Raw genomic sequence first — 22,523 nt, forward strand, 5'->3', positions numbered from 1 at the left:
GACCACTGTGGGTAAAAAAAAGTAGAAAATAAAATTTTAGCTGAAGAATGGAAGCCCCTTTAAATTATCAGGCCCAGAGAGGCATTAGAACGAAAAAACAGTCCCATCTCACTCCCTGCTTGAGCTGGATAATTATCTCTTAAAGCCCACCTGCTATGTGTGCTCTAGACTGGTACCAAGTAGCCATAAAATGCCATATGCTGGACACGATAACTCATACCCTATGAGTTACAGTGTACAGCCAATCACCAAGCAATGGTATCTCTGTAAACCAATAACAATTCCTGACCAACTTTGTCTCAGCCCACTCCTTCCCTTCGCCTTTAAAAATCTGCTTGTAACCAAGGGCTGAAGGAGCACTCCCCAAGGCAACTGGGATATGAGTCCTGGGCAACTGCCCTCATTTTGGCTAAAGTAAACACTTTAAATTAAAATTTTGTGCCCCGGCCTCTTCCTTTTAGGTCGACACCACTATTCAATGACATCAAGATCTGAACTGTCCTACTTATCCCAATCTTCCACCCCTAAAAAGAAATGTACCAAACCATAAAAAGCCTGAAGTACTCCGACTTACAGACTCCTGTATTAGCATCCTAAGAATTATATCACCCTCTTCAACAGGGAGTAGTATTTTTCATATCAAACCTAGCCGGAGAACAACTGACATTCAACTAGGAAAAAAAAGAAAATCCATTAAGGACTGAGCGATTTGAACTCAAAAATATCCATCATCACTTGCTAAATCATAGACAGCAGGTTATTTCCCTCGACTTTACTGTGCAGACCTGGAGTGGCTCAATTTCTGCCATAAGGCCGTACCGGAAAGACAGCAACCTAAGCGCGCAGGGTAAACATCAGGCTGGGGCCGGGAGTGGCAGGGAAGCACTTTTTGAATGGCGGAAGCTCCGACAGACGCCTTTCCTGGCTGCTCCCGAGGGGAAAGGGAAAGGTAGAATGTCTGTTTTTTCCGGAATCTCCCAAACACAGCCCAGGGGCCTGCTCCGCGGGCCTAAGCACCTCCACGTGTCTCAGAAGCCTAGCACGATAGATACCCGGGGCACCGAGCTGGCAAAACGGAAATGGGAAGACACTTTACCCTGAGAAGATAAAGTCCAACAGGTCTTCTCCTTCAGCCGGATGACTGTGGAGCGCCACCACAAGCAGGGCCTGCAACCCAAGCATCCAGGCTAGACACCAAATCAGCAAACTTCATTCCCGCGCTGCACAGTACACGCCGGCGCGTCCCCGGCGCACACAGTACACATCAGCTCCCGGAGACCGACCCGACCCGCCCCTCCAGCCCCGTCCCCGCCCCCGCTCCTGCCCCACCCCTTTCCCCGCCCCCGGCCCGGCTCGCCTTTCGCTCGGCGCTGCAGCCCTCCCACCACAGCCCATCCAGCCCCGCCCAGCGCGCCGCGGTACGCATGCGCGGAGGCCCTCACTGCCGCTGAGCTCCTCGGGAAGTGTAGTCTCCTTGCAGGTGCCGCTGGGCCGCCAGAGTCCCGCATCCCGGTGGAATCCGGAGAAGTGAGAACACTCCCTCTACCTGGTCCTCGTTCGCACCTCTTCACAACTGTCCAGTCCCCTCGCACTCCCGTTGCACCCCACGCACCGGGCTTCCGTCAGGGCGTGCACTGAGGAAGAGCGGAGACCCCCTCTTCCCCTCAGCCGCCTGTGCCGGGGGAGGCGGGGTCCATCGCCCGACCCCGCCGTCGCTCTCCCCGCCTCCCCTCCCCTCCCCTCCTGGCGGGTGTGGGGCCGGTGTCCGAAGCCCGGCAGCGGCCCCCGCAGCGGCCGCAGGAGGGGCGGCGGCGGTGGGCGCCGCGGGCGATGCCCCTGCCCGGCTGCTCCGGCGGGGGGCAGTGCGAGCGGCGGCGGCGGGGGAGGAGGCGGGGGGCGGCGGCTGCGGCGGCTGCAGCAGAGGGGCCGAGAGCTGGCGGCGGCGGCGGCGGTGGTCGTGAAGGGCATCGGCGGCGGCGGTGATGGCAGAGATGATGTGAGTGCCCGCCGGCTGGGGACCCGGGGTCGCGGAACGCGGGACGGGCGGCGGCGGCGTGCGGGAGCGGCCCCGGGGGCGGCAGAGGGATGCGGGGAGCGCGGGCAGAGCCGGAGCGGCGGCCGCCAACCGGCCGGCAGGAGCTGGAGCCCCGCGCTGCGGCGCCGGGGGAGCCGGGCCGGGCGTGGGGGTCGCGGGCGGCGGCGGGGGCGGCCAGGCCGAGGGGCGTCTGCGATTGTTCTCAACACCCCTCCCCCACCCCACCCCGTGTGTCTGTTTGTCACTTGCAGCTGAAGATGGAAAGAGCCAGGCGAAGGGGAGGCGGCGGCGGCCGCGGCCGCGGAGGCAAGAATGTAGGGGGCTCTGGCCTAAGCAAGAGTAGACTCTATCCCCAGGCCCAGCACTCCCACTACCCCCACTACGCGGCCTCAGCCACCCCTAATCAGGCCGGGGGCGCAGCCGAAATCCAGGAGCTGGCCTCCAAACGAGTGGACATCCAGAAAAAGAGGTTTTACCTAGACGTGAAGCAAAGCTCCCGGGGCCGCTTCCTAAAGATAGCCGAAGTCTGGATAGGGAGAGGCCGGCAGGACAACATCAGAAAGAGTAAACTGACCCTCTCCCTGTCTGTGGCAGCGGAGCTGAAGGACTGTCTAGGGGACTTCATCGAGCACTATGCCCACCTGGGCCTGAAAGGCCACCGGCAAGAGCATGGCCACAGCAAAGAGCAAGGCTCCAGGAGGAGACAGAAGCACTCGGCACCCTCCCCACCAGTCTCGGTGGGGTCCGAAGAGCATCCTCACAGTGTCCTGAAAACAGACTATATCGAGAGGGACAATAGGAAATATTACCTAGACCTAAAGGAAAATCAGCGGGGTCGCTTCCTACGGATTAGACAAACGATGATGCGGGGGACTGGCATGATAGGTTATTTTGGCCACAGTTTGGGCCAAGAACAGACTATTGTCCTCCCAGCACAAGGAATGATTGAGTTTCGTGATGCCCTGGTTCAGCTGATTGAAGACTATGGCGAAGGAGACATAGAAGAACGAAGAGGTGGAGACGATGACCCACTAGAACTCCCAGAGGGGACTTCTTTCAGAGTGGACAATAAAAGGTTCTACTTTGATGTGGGCTCTAATAAATATGGAATTTTCCTGAAGGTAAGTGAGGTGAGACCACCTTACCGTAATACTATTACTGTTCCATTCAAAGCTTGGACAAGGTTTGGGGAGAATTTTATCAAGTATGAAGAAGAGATGAGGAAAATTTGCAACAGCCATAAAGAAAAGAGAATGGATGGCAGAAAGGCCAGTGGTGAAGAACAAGAATGCCTCGACTAGAGTGAAATTGAACTCCATCAGGCAAAATTTAAAATCACAAATTGGCTAAAAGTACTGATCCATTATCCTTTGAAGAAGTTTTTCCTCTTTTTTGGCCCGTTGTTACTAGTAATACCTCTAGTAGTTGATACTTCAAGAAGTCTGATTCTCATGTTATGTTACACATAGATCACTATAATTCTTACGGGAATTCCAACCTTCCCAGAGCTAAATAGTTTAGCTGCTTCAACTGCTCCAGACTATTGAAGTATGCAAATCAGCACAAAATGTGACATTCTGACATTCTAAATACCATAACTAAGATTTACATTGCACTATGACATAATCCTGAAAAAAGATACATATACTTAAATGGAAGTGTGACTTTCTATTTAACAAATTCCCCTAAAAGTATTTCAATCCCACTTCATTAAAAGCTGCTAAGCTTACCTGTAGGGCAGTTACCACAGAAACAGATATTGACCTCCAGTATATATAAATATATTTACTTATAAAAGGACAAGTAGATGTATATTGTCCGTTGGATAACTGAATATTTATACCATCAAAGGATCAAATCTTATCTAATTAAACCTTAAAAATACAGTGTCATAATATTTCTTAAGAATACTATAGTGTTCTATAATTTCAAACTTTGTGGTAACCCTACATTTTATAGTTACCATATCAAAGCCATGGGAGAGTTTTAATTGGTTATTCTAAGTTTAGTTACAATCCCTTCTTTACCTCTACTTAATGTTCTTTATGTTTTTATTGACTTTCCAAAGTTTCAGGAATTACTTTTATGCCACATTGAGTGGGAGGCGTCATCCAATGGCTTTGCTATGGAAATCTTGGTGTTTTAGCTTTTCATGCTAATTTGAAGATTGCGAGAGGTTTCTTCCCCAAAATAGATCATGGACTCAAGGTGTTATACTTTATGCTTCTTCTTTAACACTATTCCAGAAGGGTTGGTGCACCAATTAACTGATATAAAAATATACCTGTAATAATATATTTTAGTAGCACTTTTGCAATTGCTACCCTTAAAACCATGTCAACACTTCCAGTATAAACCTGAATTTTACAGGTGTTTTAATTCCGGAGGGGGTGGGGATTTTTTTTTTCTAAAAAGAATTTAGAATACAAATTTCCAGTCTGAGAAAAATATTATTTGAAGATTGGTTATAAATATATTTGAAAGGAAAATTCAGGCATTTTCCAAGGTGCTCTTTCTGACTTTACACAAGACTCACCCATTTACCTGTATTAAAAATTACTTTCCAGGAAGTGCCACAGCAATTTTTCAACACCTAAGCAATTTTTTAAACAAGTGGGTATAGTGTTATATGTGTACCAACCCATCCTGTATTAACTGACTGAAATTACATCTATTCAGCTATATCTTCTTCTGAATGAAATTATTGTCTTTTATCTTGGCTTTATTCACCTCCTACACAGTAAGTCCATCTAATCATATTTAAGAGCCAGAACACTGATTTCAACCCCCAAATATTACTCTCATTGATGAGAGCTGGCTGCATGGATTCAAATCAGAATGTAGCTCTTCTTTTATATGCCAAAAGTAATTTAAAATTATATCAGCAATTTTTTTCTTCCAGGGGTTTGTCCCCCAGTACATTTACGTGAGGTCACTAAGAAAACTTGATGGTATGAATTTAAAAAATTAATTTCATTGGTTTATGTTACTTAAGAACAAGCAATCAGTAACCCCGACATATATACTGGTATTGGTTTACAGATCGTATTTCACATTTCCTCTAGTAGCGTGAAGGAATCTCATTAGTTCATTATAACTGTGGACCATCTGGATCACTATAGAACAACTGAAGGTTAGGAGATAATGTTAGTACTAGAGCTAATAGCACATGGTGGGTGTTGAGACTCTAAAAGTAGCAAGGATTTTTAAACAGTCCTAACTGTAAAATAACTATGTAGGCTCGCTAAAAAAAGTAGTTTTTGGTCTATGAAGGAGTGATGTGCACTTGAATTACTGTACTACTGATTGTTATTGCTGCCCATCATAGTGCCTATTAATAATAATCAACCTGTCAGATTTTGGCAAACTGGAGCTGTGAATATTCTAGTATTTGATTGTTCCTATCGCTATTGCTATGAGTGTATACTCTCTCTTAAAGTCTTCCTTTCTAAAATATTTATATCCATTAGGTCTAAATGATTTCCTTTTACCTTTTGGGTCTGATAAGATTTGAGTATGTGTCTATATCTATATATATACACACACATATATGTATATGCATATATGTGTGTGTATACATACATACAATACCATGTCAGACTTAAAGATAAATATCTTTAACTCATTGTATATAAACACTATTAAATTTAGTTTTCCATTAATTATTTAAGTAAAGAATTAGTTAAGCAGCCAGATTTTCTACCTTGTATGTATAGTTCAAAGTTTTTACCATCTCAAAGCTGCAGATTAAATAGATGCATATATACTGGCAATTGAATATACTCTAAAATTATTAAGCCTTCTGCCAGTCCTTTTGTTTCATTTTTTTCAAAATCATTGAAAAATGAGAAGATGCTATGATTTTTTGATACTTAAAATTCCCAAGAATTCATTAGCCATAATTAAATATGATCCAGTTCAAAACTCTGGTCTTAGGACATGTATTGCCATGTATCTTATAAAATAAGCTACTATTCTTATCTGTGCAATATTCACTTTATTTATTGTCATTTGTAACATACATGGAGCTGCAAGTGTTCATGGTATCCTTCAAAATAACAGAAACCCTGCCTTGAAGACATTAAACTCTTAAGGCAACTGGAAGTTAGAAGTTAAAAAATGAGCATGAAAGTTAGTAACCAAAAGTACTAGTTCACTGTATAATTCTAAAACACTGATGATGTTTGCACATAATAATCCAAGCATAATGTGGTGCAGGCTCAAAACTGTAGTAATATAAGCTAATAGTATGAAATTTGGAAACGGGTTCCTCTTGATAGTTGGCAGTGTGCTCCTAGCAATTGAAAGCAGCACTAATCTGTTGCTTATATGCAAAAGATGCAATGTATTATAAAGATATTAAAGTTCTGCTACATTTTATAATTTTCCTTATTAAAACCCCAAACTGCCATGTCCCTGAAACTTGAGTCAAACACAAGCTTATTTGCACTAAAGAGCATGGCCAAAAAAATAAATGACAGGGTGGAAAAGCTAGTTGGAACCTCTTGAAATAATTGGTTCTGATAGGAGAATTTCACATTTGTCTATTTGAAAGCTATATGGTCCAGGCAGACAATCTGTCAGTTCACTAATTTAATAATGCACTTTACCTTTTGTATATAGAAGATGTACATTTATGCCACTTGACAGGTGGGATGTGTTTCAATAACTATGTAGCTAGAATCTATAAGGTGATCTCTTGCATGCATATGTTTGTGTTGGAACTGTTGTTGTAACAGGTTTCCATTAAATCAGTATAATGGAGAAGGGTAGAAGATGCTTTTGAAGCAAATCCCAGTATATTTAACAAATAATTTTAAAGTAGAGTTCACATTTGGTGTCTTAAGAACTAGAATAAATAAAATACTATTTCCAACCCAAATTCGTATTACAGTTGAGACTGTATTTAGTTGAGATTCCCCATAATGCCCTGACAGTTAATTTGGGGAATTTGTCCAGACCAAATTTTTTTCAATCATTGTTTCATTGTTGATATATGTTTAAGTAATGAATAAATATGCAGTACATAATATTATACTCAAATTAAAAGTGTGGTTAGCTGATGTGGCATTATTTAAAGATCACTCAGACTAAAGAAATAAGGTTTCAAGTTAAGGAAATGCAAGGAACCTATGAACAGTCACTAACACAAATATGATATCTCAGAATTCACAGAAGTACTAACCTTCACCAACTAAAAAGGGTATTGGGAGATTTAGTGTATCCTTCCATCTTAAAAGCTTCTTAAGATGTACATTTGAAAACTAGATAACTGTTACTTAATAATACTTTACTGAGAAACACTGTGTACTAACAATTCATCAAGAGTGTGCTATATTTACTGCGTTCATTTTATATCTATAGATAAGAATACATTATATAGTCATCCTACCTTAATATAATCATGTATTTATATTGTAATTTTGCAAATATTTTCCATAAAATAAACATTTATCTGAGCTGCACAATTTGAAGAGGATGAAATTGGAATACACCCTCAGATGCTCATTTTAAATAAGCAGCTACCTTTGAAAGCTGATGTATGTATTATCATTCCTTTAAATTTGGGTTTGTGGTATATATTAATATTTAAATGAATAGGACTTAATTTGAATTTTAAGTGGTTTTCTGAAAATAATTTTTTCATAAGTGTGAGCTTTTTTTCCTGCTTATCTCCAAATGTTTTTCATTGGAACTATTTATGAACTCCTATTCAAAGCTTTATGTAAGGGGTTTGCTTAGTCACCACTTAGTTTGAAGTCTGTCTTTACTAAAATACCAAACATCTTTGACAACATACAAAGAGGAGTTAACATTGATTCTATGCCTACAGAATAATACAGGTGTAATATTTATCACTGCCTGAAAAGGATCTTAAAATCCTTCTGAAATTTCCTTAAATGTTTCTTGAATTTCAAAGAGAAATGGTGGCTAATGGCTAGCCCATCAGAGAAAGAGAGTAAGTATGATAACATGCTGTTGATACAACCCATAGTCCACCATACTGTAGCAATGAAGTTCAGGGAAAATGTGCTTTTCCCAACTTAATATCATGTGAAAATTGGGTTTTCAGATTACAGTAACTCTGTCATAAAGAAAATATACCCAAATTTAGTAGGTAGAGCTTAGAAAAATAATATATATATAAGTATATATTTTCATGTATAGTGGAAAAAATCCATAGTTGTTATTAATTTGACATGCTATTTTAAATCATTTAAATTTATTTTGGTAATGAGATTTTAATCACTATTTTTGAATGGGGAAAAACATACACATAGTACAAAATGGAAACAGTACAGATGGGTAGAGGGTGAAAAGTAGCAACCGATGTTAGCAATTTCTTGTGTATCCTTCTAGGGTTACTCTGCATATATAAGTATATGTGTATAATATATATATATATATATTCTTTTTAAAAACATACAGATGAAAACGTATTATATATACTATCTTGTACCTAGTAGGTTCAATTTCAGATCTGTCATTTTAAGTGACTTTTTTTTAACCTTAGATATCATACTTGAGCTAGTTAACATATCACTTAATTTGAAATATATTACTATACCAAGGAAATATCAAGGAAATTTTGAATGAATCCCATTGGTATTTACTTAAAATGCAACTATATGTGTATTTTAAATATACAAATATTCAGTTTATCCTACTAGTTTCCCTTCCCTCTTCCTAGCCATCTTGCCTTCCTATATTCCCCTCACAAATATATTAGTCTTTTTCCTGAAGTAATGCAGTTCAGGAGTGCCAGGATATTAAATAATTTAACCAAGTGTTATCTTAAACTGTGTTCTCTAATGAAAAACACCCATATTTAAAAGCTTTAATAAAGTATCACTTTCAATTTTTACTAATTCTGTTACTATTATCTTTATCCAAAGACCTTGCCATTATAAAAGCAAATGAGTATCAGAACTTAGTGAAAAGGTATGTTATAATTCTTTTGAAATACTTTATTAACATGAAGCCTTTATCTTTATGAGAAAGGTATAACGTTCATTTAGCAACCTCATCAAATCCAAGTTTAAGCAAATAGGTAACTCTAGACCCGATTGTTTAAAGCTTTGATTTTTCACTGAAGGACCAAGAGTCTGTCAGTAGTCTTGGGACCAAAGGTGCTGGGATGATTTGGGGAATGAGTAAAAATTGGGGTGCTATGAGGTTACAAGTACAGCTAAACTGTCTCCACTCTCTGCTGGAAGAATATGAAATGGTCAATATAATTTTTAATGAAGTTAGCATTATTACTATTCCTATAAACATAAACAAAGCTGCTTTAATAGTTTTGTGAGCACTCCTCCCCCAAAATCATAATTCTCATTTCATTCCCATCAAGAGTGCATTTTGATATGACTTTTCTATTGACCACCAAGAAAAAATTATCTGAAAAATGGAAGATCCCATACTTGAGTCCTGAAAGATGCTATCTAATTATGAATTAAAGCAACCAGAGTAAAAGATCCAATACAATTGTAAATATCTTTTAAAATGTGGGTTGAGGAAGAAGAATTTTTTCTCATGGATTGGTATCCATGAATTTTATGAACATGTCATAAGGTTTACAAATTTAAAGCATTGCTTTAAACTTTAGAATAATAACTCTATATTTGGTAGCATAATGTCCTGTTTACAAAATGAGAGAGGTGTTAAAAGATAAGATCCTCTTAAACATATTTTAAAAGCATAAAAGAGTTTGCTCCCTTTATTTTCATGCTGAATAATTCATTATAAAATTCATTAAAAATTCATCTTTAGGAATGAATTTTGCTTAAACTTAGGCTGAAAAATATTAATAATTTCCCATCCTTAATTGAAGAGCTTCCCATGTTGGTGCTTTCTGGTAAATTATATTTTTCAAACTTTATGTTCTTTTGAATATTTCTTATGAAAAATTACATATTTTTATTGGGGCCAGTGACATCCACCAGTAAATAAAAACATAATGAATTAGTGCTGCTATAGTGAAGTTACTTTGTGATACGAATATGAAGAAGAAAAACTCATTTAAATGAAATATATACTTTCCTGTTTAATATTGTTAACTTATTTATGATTAAGTAGCAGTTCTCTGTCTTCACACTTTACCCTCTTAAACTTAATTTTTGCAAAAAATTGTTCTATTCGGTTTTCATTTTCCTAGGGAAAGGGAAAAATAGTCCCTAATGAAAAGTGTTTATAGTATTTAAAAGAGTTGCTCAAAGTGTAAGATTGGGGGAAAAAAGTTTATGTTGGTTTTTTTGTCTTTATCAAAATAATGGTATAAATCTGATTATCTTATTTGATCTGATTAAAGTCAGGATTTATTTTATCAGAAACTTTTATATTCAAAACATATTTATTATTTTATTTTTCTTAAAGAAAATGATTCTCTTGGATAATACAGAAATCTTCAGGATTTTGTTGTGGATTCGATGGGTTGTTGCCTAGAGGTAGCAAACAGAAAAGAAGAAATAGAAAAGAGAAATACAGTGGCTGATTATTTTGCCTGTCCATAACAAAATTCATCTAAGAGAAATAAGTCATTGTCAGAACTCAATCTCTGTTAACCTTTAAAAAAGCATTTGAGAAAGAATAATAAGATTAATTCTGCCAAGGTGTGGCCTGACCCTGAGTAAATCACTCAACTTCTGTTGGATGATTTCCTCATGTGAAAGATGAATAGCATTGTGCTGGAAGCTAAGGTTCCCTCCTACTCTAAACATTTAAAATTCTGTATCAGTGGACTGTGAAAGGAAAAATAGATGGATAATACCAGAGTTGGGAAGTGTGAGAGTTTATCTGTTTACATTAAAAACAACTATAATGATGCAGCAACCTGTGGTGATACCCAATGGAACAATGCAAAAAATGTCAGTTTTATAATATGTATGTATTTCTTTAGCCACGCAAAATAAAATTTTGTTTCTAGTCCTTATTAAGACCAAGTTGTTGTACACTAACTACATAACTACCCTAAACTTTAATTTTTTAAAAGAAATATTTTTAAATATTGATTATGTCCCATCTCTTTATTATATCCAATATCTCATTATTTGGAAGGAGCATTGCTTGTTTCTGAATATTCTGTAATCATTTTTTATATTCTGCATGGCAAAGGAATTTTACAGATGAATATCACTTCCTGAAATGCCATTGTTCCTAAAATAACCATAAATCACATTGCCAAATAATACTGCAGCTGTCATGGTAGTGGTCCCTACTGTCTTCGATTCCTTCTTGTTGATCCTGTCGAATATCCTATGCTAGAAATAATGATGTCTGACAAAGACCTTCGGGAAGGATACTGACCTGTGAACAGTATGGTTCTGTTTTAGAGGACCTGTAACTAGTAGGGTATGCAAAGGTTAACCATCTAATGGTTTGGGGGGTTTTTTTAGCCTTAAGAAACGTCAAAGGATGGTGATTGGAAGAGAGAAGAAGCAGCACACAAGGTTTTTGTCTTAGAAGCATTTATTTATTTATTTACTTATTTATTATTACTATTTTGTTTTTTTTGAGATGGAGTCTCACTCTGTCACCCAGGCTGGAGTGTATGTATTTAAGCAAAGAAGCATGTATTTAAGAACCCCAGTCCTCAACTATGCAGTGCCCCACCACTGCCAGTGGAGAGGATTAAAAAAGAGTGACCCATTTCTCCGTAGACCTCTCTTCTGGTGCCTGTTTATCAAAGACTCCATTTAAGAGTAACTTAAGTGTATTTTGAAGTGCATATGCATGTGTATTTTGCTAATTTCAAAAGTTTCTGTGCACATAAATTCCATTACGGAAACATTCCATATGATAACTAATCTTTGCCCTGGTGGTGGTTCAAAATAGCAATTTGGTTGGTCTGTTTTCAACAAATTCTATAGAATGAATTGGCTGTTGTTAGAAAATGTTTTCTGTCTTTTCTCCTCCCTCTCCTCAAAATAGCAGATACATTTTAAATCCTTGATTGCTTCTTTTTCAGTGGTGTTTGAAATCTAAGTGGGATTTGAGAGAATACTTTCTACAGAAGTGCCATTTTGTAGAAACTTTCCTCAGCTTCCCATCAGATATTCTAAGCAACTTTACCAAAAGAACTCACCTATGTGCCAAAACTACTGAGCAAAATAAAACAACAGAACCATAGGAAAATGATGTAGGAATAAGAATAAAGATATATACAGACACCTAAATTCTCAACATTCCTTATCATTTGCTAATTTACTTCAGAGACTACTGTATTTTATTTCTAGGTTCTTCAAACTATCAATGTGATTTATTCCAGTGATTTGTCAGTCTAGAATTTCAATAGAACAAAATCTTTTGCTGCTTAGTAAATGTGCCAAAAAGGGCATCTCATGTTATACAGTTGTAAAAATAGAATTCTAAAATTCCATTCATTATAATCCTCTTTCCTTCTTCCCTCCTGCACACTGTACCCTATTGGAAGTGGGTAAGGGCATTAATTTCGTTCACTATCACATGGACCCACTCCATCCTATTTATTTGTTCAGAAGACAATTGAAACACAATAGAGACCAGAGCTGCTCTTTGAAAATCTAGAAATTGCCCTGTGAGCTAGATCTATAGACTCTAAGAAAGAAGGGCTACTACTTCACTGAACTATTCTCCACACTCTTGCCATGTTTCTATATAAGAGTTTAAGATGAATAGAAAACCAATTTGACTTGGGATGACATGAACTGAAAGGTCAGTTACTCCAACTTTTCAACACACAGTGCATCTTCAGAAAAATATTTTTTACTAGCGTGACTGACAGGTAATTTCAGAAATGAATTTAGGCTGAGCGTGCGTGGTGGCTCATGCCTGTAATCCCAGCACTTTGGGAGGCCAATGCGGGTGGATCACTTGAGGTCAGGAGTTCAAGATCAGCCTGACCAACATGGTGAAACCCCTTCTCTACTAAAAATACCAAAATTAGCCAGGCTTGGTGGTGAACTCCTGTAAACCCAGCTACTCAGAAGGCTGAGACAGGAGAATCGCTTGAACCCAGGAGGCGGAGGTTGCAGTGAGCTGAGATGGCACCACTGCACTCCCGCCTGAGCAACAGAGTGACATACCATCTCAAAAAAAAAGAAAAGAAAAGAAATGAATTTGGTCCCTAGAGAAGCTTCACCATGACCATTTTAATAGAGAAGGTGGTAAGAAAAGGAAGAGTTGATTAGGATTTATTAGTAGTAATAACTATTACTTATTGACCACCCACTGTATACTAGACATAGCTGGGCCCCTTATAACTACTATTCCTAATCCTTATAACAACCCTATTATCATCCCCATTTTCATTTTCATATGATTTTCCAGAGGTTTTTAAACTGGTTCGGAATTTCAGAATTAATGTATTTGAACGCAAATTTACACCAAAGCCAAAGATTGTGCCCATTCGGTTAGGCCAAACTGCCTTTCAGACTTCCTATGAAGCTGATCCTTCCAACTCTAATAAAGCACAGTCTATCCCCGGTCGCCACTATACATCTGCCTCAGCTTACTAGGAATTATTTTATCCAAAACCATCCCCCATATGTGGGACTAGTCTCACCAAAGAGACGCTTGGCTTATGTGAGGATTCCGTTGGTTAAAGTTGGTGCTAATACATACAAGTTATTTGATCTTTAGTTTACAGATAAAACCTCTAATCCTGATCAACTATTTCCAATAAATGTCATAATTTTTTAAAGGGATCAGATCACAAGAATGTGGAAGAGCTTCACAGTCTCATCCCTAGGGGCAGAGAGGAGGCAAATTACTATTCACCATGGGTCTACAATTTCATTTTCATGAACCAAAAACAACTGGTTATCTTAGTTTCAAAATAAATCTTACCAGTATTTTTGGAAGTTTTATTGATTTCTTACAACTTTTTCCTGCCATCTTATTGATGTCTCACAACTTTTCCTGCCATAGTCCTCCCTACATCATTCCTCTCATTTTCATATTTAATTACCAAATTTCCTCCTCTTTCTCTTAATTCCAGTGGAATAAACAGATAATTGCTCCATTTACAGATACATATTTTTCCCCATTACTATAGGGCACTAATTTTCAAACTTCAGTGTGAATACAAATCACCTCAGTGGTTTGTTAAACCACAGATTGCTGGCCCCAGCTCAGAGTTTCTATTCAGTAGGACTGGTAGGGTGGGGAGAGGACCAAGAATGTGAAATTCTAACAGCCCCGAGAAGAGTGGATGCTATGATCTAGGGGGACCGCACTCTAAGAACCACATTGCTCTTAGCTGATGAGATTTTTACCTTAGCTACAAAAGATAGTGATGGAAAAACTCAGTCAAAACAACTAGGGTATCTGGGTAGAAAGAGGAGACTCTGAGAGCTACTCCTTCTGCCTTGACAAGCTTACAAATCTTGAAACAAGCAACTTTTTAAATAAGTTGACCATGGTTTTGGAAAAAATTATTTTCTTGTCTTTTTAATAACCTTTCTGATTCCCTCTCCTTTTTCAACAGCTATCTTGAGAAAAATCAGATAGGAATTAACAGTTATGAAACCTCATGTGAAAAGCTCAGCTTTTAAATATATGGAGACTGATGCATATTTTTAATTTATTGTGTAATTATGGTATATAAATCTTGGTAAAGCAAAGTGAACAATTTACTTAAGAATTATTAATACAAGTTTAATGACTATTAAATATTAGGACTTGAAAGATCTTGGAATTAATTTAGTCCCTTAGTTTTCCATTTTGCAACATACATCATGTAGCTCAAATGGTTCATAATTACTAGAATAAGCTAAGTAAACAGAATTTAAAGGCTAGAGCTTAAAATGCTGATTATGTCTTAAGATATATAAATGGTGAGAAATATACTAATTTCCTCTAAAAGCGTGTAGTGTTTTTACCATCTTCATGTATACTCTCTGTACGTATAGAATGGAGGAACTATATACTGTAGTGTGTTTACAGTACCTTTTTTTGTCTGCAATCTCTGCCTCCCAGGTTCAAGCAATTCTCCGGCCTCAGCCTCCTGAGTAGCTGGGATTACAGGCGTGTGCCACCACTCCCAGCTAATTTTTGTATTGTTAGTAGAAACAGGGTTTTGCCATGTTGGCCAGGCTGGTCTCGAACTCCTGACCTCAGGTGATCTGCCCGCTTTGGCCTCCCAAAGTGGTGGGATTACAGACATGAGCCACCACTCCCGGCCTACAGTACTTTTCTTTAGATTAACAATTGAACTCATTGCTTTAAAATTAGAGATATTGGCTGGGCCCAGTGGCTCACACCTGTAATCCCAACACGTTAGGAAGTGGAGGCAAGCAGATCATGTGAGGTCAGGAGTTCGAGATCAGTTTGACCTACATAGTGAAACCCCATCTCTACTAAAATACAAAAATTAGCCAGGCATGTAGGCAGGCTCCTGTAATTCCAGCTACTCCGGAGGCTAAGGCAAGAGAATCACTTGAACCCAGGAGGTGGAGGTTGCAGTGAGCCAAGATTGCCCCACTCCACTCCAGCCTGGGCAACAGAGCAAGACTCCCTATCAAAAAAGAAAAAAAATTAGAGATGTTTCACCTGAACACTCATTGAGCCCACTTTCTATAACTAACATATTTTTAAATAATTTATTCTATGCTTGCCAACCTTGTAGATATTCTGTACTATAATTAATATGTTGATCAAAATTAATAAAACCATATTTTTTTGAGATGGGGTCTCGCTGTGTCGCCCAGGCTGGAGTGCAGTGGTGCAATTTTGGCTCACTGCAAGCTGTGCCTCCCGGGTTTACGCAATTCTCCTGCCTCAGCCTCCCGAGTAGCTGGGACTACAGGCGCCCGCCACCACACCCGGCTAATTTTTTCTATTTTTTAGTAGAGATGGGGTTTCACCGTGTTAGCCAGGATGGTCTCGATCTCCTGACCTCATGGTCCGCCCGCCTTGGCCTCCCAATAATAAAACCATATTTGTATTGAAATCTATATAATATCTATAACTGTATATAAACCTTAATGCTATCATTCTAGTGGATTACATCCTATTGAAGTATTAAATTAATTCATACGTAGACATTTGGCAGTTCTGCAAGTTCATTGACTTCTCTTAACAGCTACTACCTTTGAATGATTAGCACTCCAGAACACTGAATTAGTTCCTAATTGTGAAAATGATTAACTAACTGCTGACATAACAGAGATAGTCACAAACTCAAATGGATCATTATAGGTAATGTAACTTTTTTAAGAATTCTCTATTCATTTGTATTACGGCTACAAGATACATGTTAGATTTAAAAAATTAAGTGTTAGAATTATACTTTGAGTAGGCTTCAGGCAGAATAAATTTATAGTAGACTTCAGCTCAACATTAGGGCAAACTTTAAGGATTGCGTGACTTCTCTGCTCCTGGAATTATTTAAGGTAGAGACTAGGCATGCACTGAATGTGGGATGCATAAAGGGAATTAAAAAATCAGAAAAGGTGAATTGTTATGGCTCAAAGATTCTTCTCCACTCCAAGGGATTCAGAATTTATTGGAAATAATCATTGGAACTTTTGCCTTCAGGGCCTTCTGTTAATTTACTGGTTTGGATAAAGAAGTGTGATTTCAAATTTTCTAATATTATTGTGAAAACATATAAAGAAAAAAGTCCTTCCTCCCATCCTTTGTTATTGCAGAACAACATAAGAACTAGGTTTTAAATTTTCATGAACTTTATTAATTAAATGACTAGTTAAATAGTATTTATGAAATTTATTCTGCAAGATTAAGTCTACCTTTTATAATTTTCAAAGAAACTTTTCACTTTCAGTCTTTTTTCAAAAAAGATTGTATGAAGGAATAAATTTAGTATTTGTAGTGCTATTTCAAAAGTACCTGCTATAGATTTATTTAGAAAGACATAAAAGGCATTAGGGTAAATTGGAAAACCTAATTATTGGATATTATCAAATTTTTTCTTTATAAAAATTCAGATTAAATTCTGTTTAAAAGTCGAAACATCTGTAATATCTTTCTGCATTTTTTCTTGCACTGCTCAATTCAGGTGGAAAGAAGCAACATCGTTTGCTAATTTCATCTTAAATTTTTTGCTTTAAACAAGTTTCCAAGTAAGTTCGTTATTGTTACAAATGCAATCCTATCTAAATTCAGGACCTTGTGAATTCATATGAAACTCGATTCTCCCGGTACTGTCCACTTTTTTCTTGTTACTTCTTCTAATCATCTCTGCTTTCTTGTGATACTGTAACATTTCCAGATTTCAAGTGGGCAAATAGTAGCTTTTATGGAGAGATCTGAGTGGTTTAGATGTTATCACACAAACATCTATAAACTATATTGCACATTTCTAAATATTTGGCTAAGCAAATTTTAGTCCTCCACATAAATATTACATACATGTTATATATAATAGATATGGATATATAGTCTCTCTTATAAAGAGTATGTGTAATATATGTTAAACATATATATTGCACATGCATATATATACAATTTTTTACATATATGTAAAAAATTTTAAAAGAGATCCCAATCCTATTCACCTTTTTCTTGTCCCTCGAGAAGTAGTGGCAAATTGGTTTCATCTCGCTTGTATCTACAATTGATTGGCTGCCCTAAAGTGCTGTGTTCATATCTACAGGGAGAGGGAAAAAACAGCATTCATGCCAAGTATTTGCTATTTGTCATTCCTGCTTTAGAGACGTGAAAGTTCTCATTGTAGCTCTAAAAATTTCTAGCTTAGCCAGATAGCTGGCAGTTGCAGCACAAACTACCATGTGACTCACCTGGAATGTGTCTCTTCTAATATGTGAAAGAGATTGTTTGAAATCTCTTTCCTTTTTTCTTTTTTTCTTTTGATCGTCTCTCCTTTAAAAGAGCAGAGCATCTCCACTATGCCTCTGAGAAACTAGAAGAATGATGGCCATGATGATGTCATCAAAGACACTCTTAAGTATTAAACTCTACATTTGCTTCTAATGAGTTCTGACCCCCATTAAAATGACAGCAGTTGCATCCTTTAAAATTTAGTCCAGTGATTCTCAAATATTAGTGTGCAGGTGTATTAAATAAAAATATAGGTTTGGTCCCCATCCTCGGATATTCTGATTTGATTGGTTCAAGACAGGGGTTCAGAAATTGGCATTTTTCGTTGTCTTACTCATTCTGATACAAGTGGTCTGGAAGCCCCTCTTTGTCATTGACTTAGACTGTGGACTTGCATTCTTTTTTTGTTTATTTCTTGTTAGACTTGCATTCTTTCTTCCATATCATTTTTCCAACAGAAATTGCTTAAATTTTAAATACTCTCAGTCATAACACCATGGGATGATGATTTTTTGGTTACAATATTAATAAGTAGTATCTGGGGCTCACTTTATTTATGTATTTATTTATCTGCCTATTTATTTATTTATTTTTGAGACAGAGACTCACTCTGTTGCTCAGGCTGGGGTGCAGTGGTGCGATCTCAGCTCACTGCAACCTCCACCTCCCAGGTTTAAGTGATTCTCATGCCTCGGCCTCCTGAGTGGCTGGGACTACAGGCATGTGCCACCATGCCTGGCTAATTTTTGTATTTTTGAGAGACAGGGTTTCACCATGTTGGCCAGGCTGGTCTCAGACTCCTAGCCTCAGGTGACCTGCCCGCCTTGGCCTCCCAAGTGCTGGAATTACAGGTGTGAGCTACTGCGCCCAGCCTTGGTTTGCTTGTTTGTTTTTGTTGTTGTTTGTTTGTTTGTTTGTTTTTTGAGATGGAGTCTCACTCTGTCCCCCTGGCTGGAGTGCAGTGACACGATCTCACTGCAAGCTCCGCCTCCCGGCATCACGCCATTCTCCTGCCTCAACCTCCTGAGTAGCTGGGACCACAGGTGCATGCCACCATGCCTGGCTAATTTTTGTATTTTTTGTAGTGACAGCATCTCTTTATGTTGCCCCAGCTGGTGTTAAAGTCCTGGGCTCAAGCATTTCTCCCACCTCAGCCTCCCAAAGTGTTGGGGTTACAGGCGTCAGGCACTGCACCCGGCCAGGGCTCACTTTAAACACAGAGAAGCTAAATGCATAAATCCAGGTGTTTAAGATTTTATATACTATCGTATTGGCCAGCTTTCTGGGCAGTGATTCCTGGAAATGCCAGTTTCTCACCCGCCTCCTAAACTCACGTTCTGTCTATCTGATCTTACTTGACATCAGTCCACTGGTTTCATACTCCCTGGATTTCACAACCAAACATTCAGAGTCTCTAGAGCCAGGCGACTGGTCTTTCAGTCTCAAAAGTTGACCCTGTAAGTCTCAAATGACATTTCTCAGCCTCTTTTTTTAAAATATATATACAGTATAAACCTATCATTTATCAGGAATAGAAAAAAAATTGCCTTAGTCCATCTAGTCAGTCTTTGAATGCCTCACTTCTGGTGGTTGCGTGTTTGTTTGTTTGTTTGTTTGTTTGTTTTCAGTTGTGGTAAAAAAATGCGTAGCATAAAATTTACCATCTTAACCATTTCTAAGGGTTCAGTAATGTTGTGTTCAATAGCGTTAAGTATATTCACCTTGTCATGCAACCAATCTCCAGAACTTTTTTGTCCTCCAAAACTGAAAAGCTATATCCATTAAACAACTCCCCGTCTTCCTTTCCCCCAAGCCTGGCAACTACCATTACGCTTTCTTCTCAACCTTTTCTTTAAGCAAGATATTTTCTTAACCCTTCTCCCATCCATAATGGGTTTACAGTTATTGCTATTTAGCTCTCCAAGTATAAACTTTATCTCCTGTATTGTTAGAATTCTCACATGCAAAAAGATTTACAATTACAAAGCAATTGTGCTTGTGTTTTTTTTTTTTTTTTTGAGACGGAGTCTCGCTCTGTCGCCCAGGCTGGAGTGTAGTGACCGGATCTCAGCTCACTGCAAGCTCCGCCTCCCGGGTTCACGCCATTCTCCGGCCTCAGCCTCCCGAGTAACTGGGACTACAGGCGCCCGCCACCTCGCCCGGCTAGTTTTTTGTATTTCTTAATAGATACGGGGTTTCACCGTGTTAGCCAGGATGGTTTCGATCTCCTGACCTCGTGATCCGCCCGTCTCGGCCTCCCAAAGTGCTGGGATTACAGGCTTGAGCCACCGCGCCCGGCCTGTGCTTGTATTAAGATAAGATATACTTATAATCTTTGAGTGAAGGTATTTTATCCTGGAAGCTTTTCCACTGATTTACAGTGGGAGGTAAGCCTTTATTCCTCTTGAGACCTATGGAACTCACTTTATGCTTCCTCGCTGGTTTGTTATTTTATTTGTTTGTTGAAGGTTTAAGGCTAGAGTTACCGGGGCAATTAGGCTTCAATCCTAGAATTTCCTTGGCTTTTTCCTGTGTACATTCTAAGACTGTGTTAACATAACACATTATAACGTAAGTAGTAGATTGGAAGTTTTTCTAGAATTTGACAAATTAATGTTTACTAAATGATTTCATAATCTTTGTTTATTCAGTATAAAACTGTTTACCTTTAAACAACCTTATTAGAAACACAATTTGGGAGGAAATAGGTAAAAAATAAAAATGTATTTTTCTGCAAATGAACTGTTTCAAATGTTATTTTCAAAATCTTTGGCAGTAAGAAAATACTCAACCTGAGCAATACATTTTTTAAACTCTTATTCTGTAAAAGTTTTTCTTTTGAAATGTTTGTCTTCCTCTGTTATTAAAATTTTTAAAGAAATGAATAAAAGCTTAAAGTCTTATAAGCAATATACATCTAAATAACCAAAAATGCTATAATTATGAGTATGCTGCTTATGATCTTCCCATAGGGGAAAAAAAATCTCTCTTTTCTTAGCCTAAATTATTTTAGAGCTAGCACAAAAACTGATTGATCATGACTCTTGGATAATGATAACTAAGTCTTGGTTTCATGAATTTAACAATTTATATCAATGCTACCTTATGAGTTTTTCACACAAATGCTATTTGTATTGAATCATTTTAAATAATTCCATAATCTGAAATAATTCAGTTTTTTTTTTTTTTAATTTTTTTTTGAGACGGAGTCTCGCTCTGTCTCCCAGGCTGGAGTGCAGTGGCGGGATCTCAGCTCACTGCAAGCTCCGCCTCCCGGGTCCACACCATTCTCCTGCCTCAGCCTCCCGAGTAGCTGGGACTACAGGCACCCGCCACCTTGCCCCGCTAGTTTTTTTTGTATTTTTTAGTAGAGACGGGGTTTCACCGTGTTAGCCAGGATGGTCTCGATCTCCTGACCTCATGATCCACCCGTCTCGGCCTCCCAAAGTGCTGGGATTACAGGCTTGAGCCACGGCACCCGGCCTAATTCAGATTTTTTTAATGATCTGCTGCAACATATTGGTATTACTGAATCTCATTTTTTCTTTGATTTCCATTATAAAATTAGAAATATTTTCTGGGGGAAAAAAATGCTCCTTGAGTTGAAAAGATTTAGTGAAGGTGTTGTGTTGCAGCTGATTCAGTAATGTTCCAGGCAATTACCTTTTTTTGTTTTCAGTGTTCCCCTCACTATTTAAGATCTTTCCTCACTGATCACCATATCACCCCGAAATCACAGAAGTTTATTTAATGTCATGCATTGGTCAGAGCACGTGATGCCAGAACTTAACCTCCCCTCAATTTGCAGCTTCTAACCTAAGCTGGACACTAATATTTTGCCAGTAGGAACCTTTTTTTTGAGACAGTTTCACTTTTGTTGCCCAGGCTGGAGTGCAGTGGCATGATCTCGGTTCACTGCAACCTCCACTTCCTGGGTTCAAGTGATTCTCCTGCTTCAGCCTCCTGAATAACTGGGATTACAGGCGCCCATCACCATGCCTGGCTAATTTTGTATTTTTAGTAGAGACGGGGTTTCACCATGTTGGCCAGGCTAGTCTCAAACTCCTGACCTCAGATAATCCGCCTGCCTCAGTCTCCCAAAGTGCTGGGATTACAGGAGTGAGCCATGGCACCTGGCCAGGAACCTTTATATAGTACAATGAATTCCAGCCTGAAAACTCCCCAAGTTCTGAGCCTTTATTTAATAAATATTTACCTAATATATCAATTATTATATTAAACTTACTTAGAATGAAGAATGCCTGTAAGATTTATAATGACTAAAGTTAGTTTGCATTATTGTTCTTCAAGCGTTATTCAACTGTACTCCTCTTTAAGCAAGTTTTTGGGTCACTAGGTAACTGTGATTTGGTTTGTTGATCACCATTTATTGTTTGACTCATTTTTTCAAAGACCCAAGTATTATATTTAATGACATACCAAGCTGTAATTCAAGCAGTGCCCTCTATTAAGGTGATTTGCATCTGACTTGAGGCATATTAAATAAAATCTACATTTTATTTGATGCAAATGTTTTAAATTTTATATGAAAAAAATCAATCTTGGGTAAACAGAACTTGATTCTTAAATTAGATTCTTAATAACTCAATTCTAAATGACTAGGAAATTTGTCACAAAATAACTATAAAGTGAATGTGAATGATAAATTACTCAGTATATCTATGCTATAATAAACCCCAAAAAATTAGTT

General features: G+C 38.4%; 2 protein-coding genes across 10 annotated transcripts in view; one reads left to right on the top strand and one right to left on the bottom strand.

Moving 5' to 3' along the window:
- LOC105481956 (WRN RecQ like helicase) overlaps window positions 1–1,637 on the bottom strand; it is a 139,230-nt gene extending 137,593 nt beyond the window's left edge. For 4 of the 6 annotated variants that reach the window (XM_011741746.3, XM_011741745.3, XM_011741738.3 and 1 more), the window contains exon 1: window positions 1,097–1,267. The gene's annotated coding sequence lies outside the window, so the exon portion shown is untranslated. Of the gene's footprint in view, window positions 1–1,096; window positions 1,268–1,442 lie in introns of those variants that run through there. The other 2 variants (XR_011607121.1, XR_011607122.1) reach the window with 2 other exon arrangements.
- Window positions 1,638–1,866: 229 nt separating this feature from the next.
- The window catches only part of LOC105481954 (purine rich element binding protein G), a 57,062-nt gene continuing 36,405 nt past the window's right edge, over window positions 1,867–22,523 (top strand). For 3 of the 4 annotated variants that reach the window (XM_071068424.1, XM_011741733.3, XM_011741730.2), the window contains exons 1-2: window positions 1,867–1,996; window positions 2,287–3,156. In XM_071068424.1, the coding sequence (XP_070924525.1) occupies window positions 2,293–3,156 (864 nt within the window). In that variant the 5' untranslated portion in view covers window positions 1,867–1,996; window positions 2,287–2,292. Of the gene's footprint in view, window positions 1,997–2,286; window positions 4,252–22,523 lie in introns of those variants that run through there. The other variant, XM_011741729.3, reaches the window with a different exon arrangement.

Source organism: Macaca nemestrina, chromosome 8 (assembly GCF_043159975.1).
Source record: "Macaca nemestrina isolate mMacNem1 chromosome 8, mMacNem.hap1, whole genome shotgun sequence".
NCBI classification, from domain to species: Eukaryota; Metazoa; Chordata; class Mammalia; order Primates; family Cercopithecidae; genus Macaca; species Macaca nemestrina.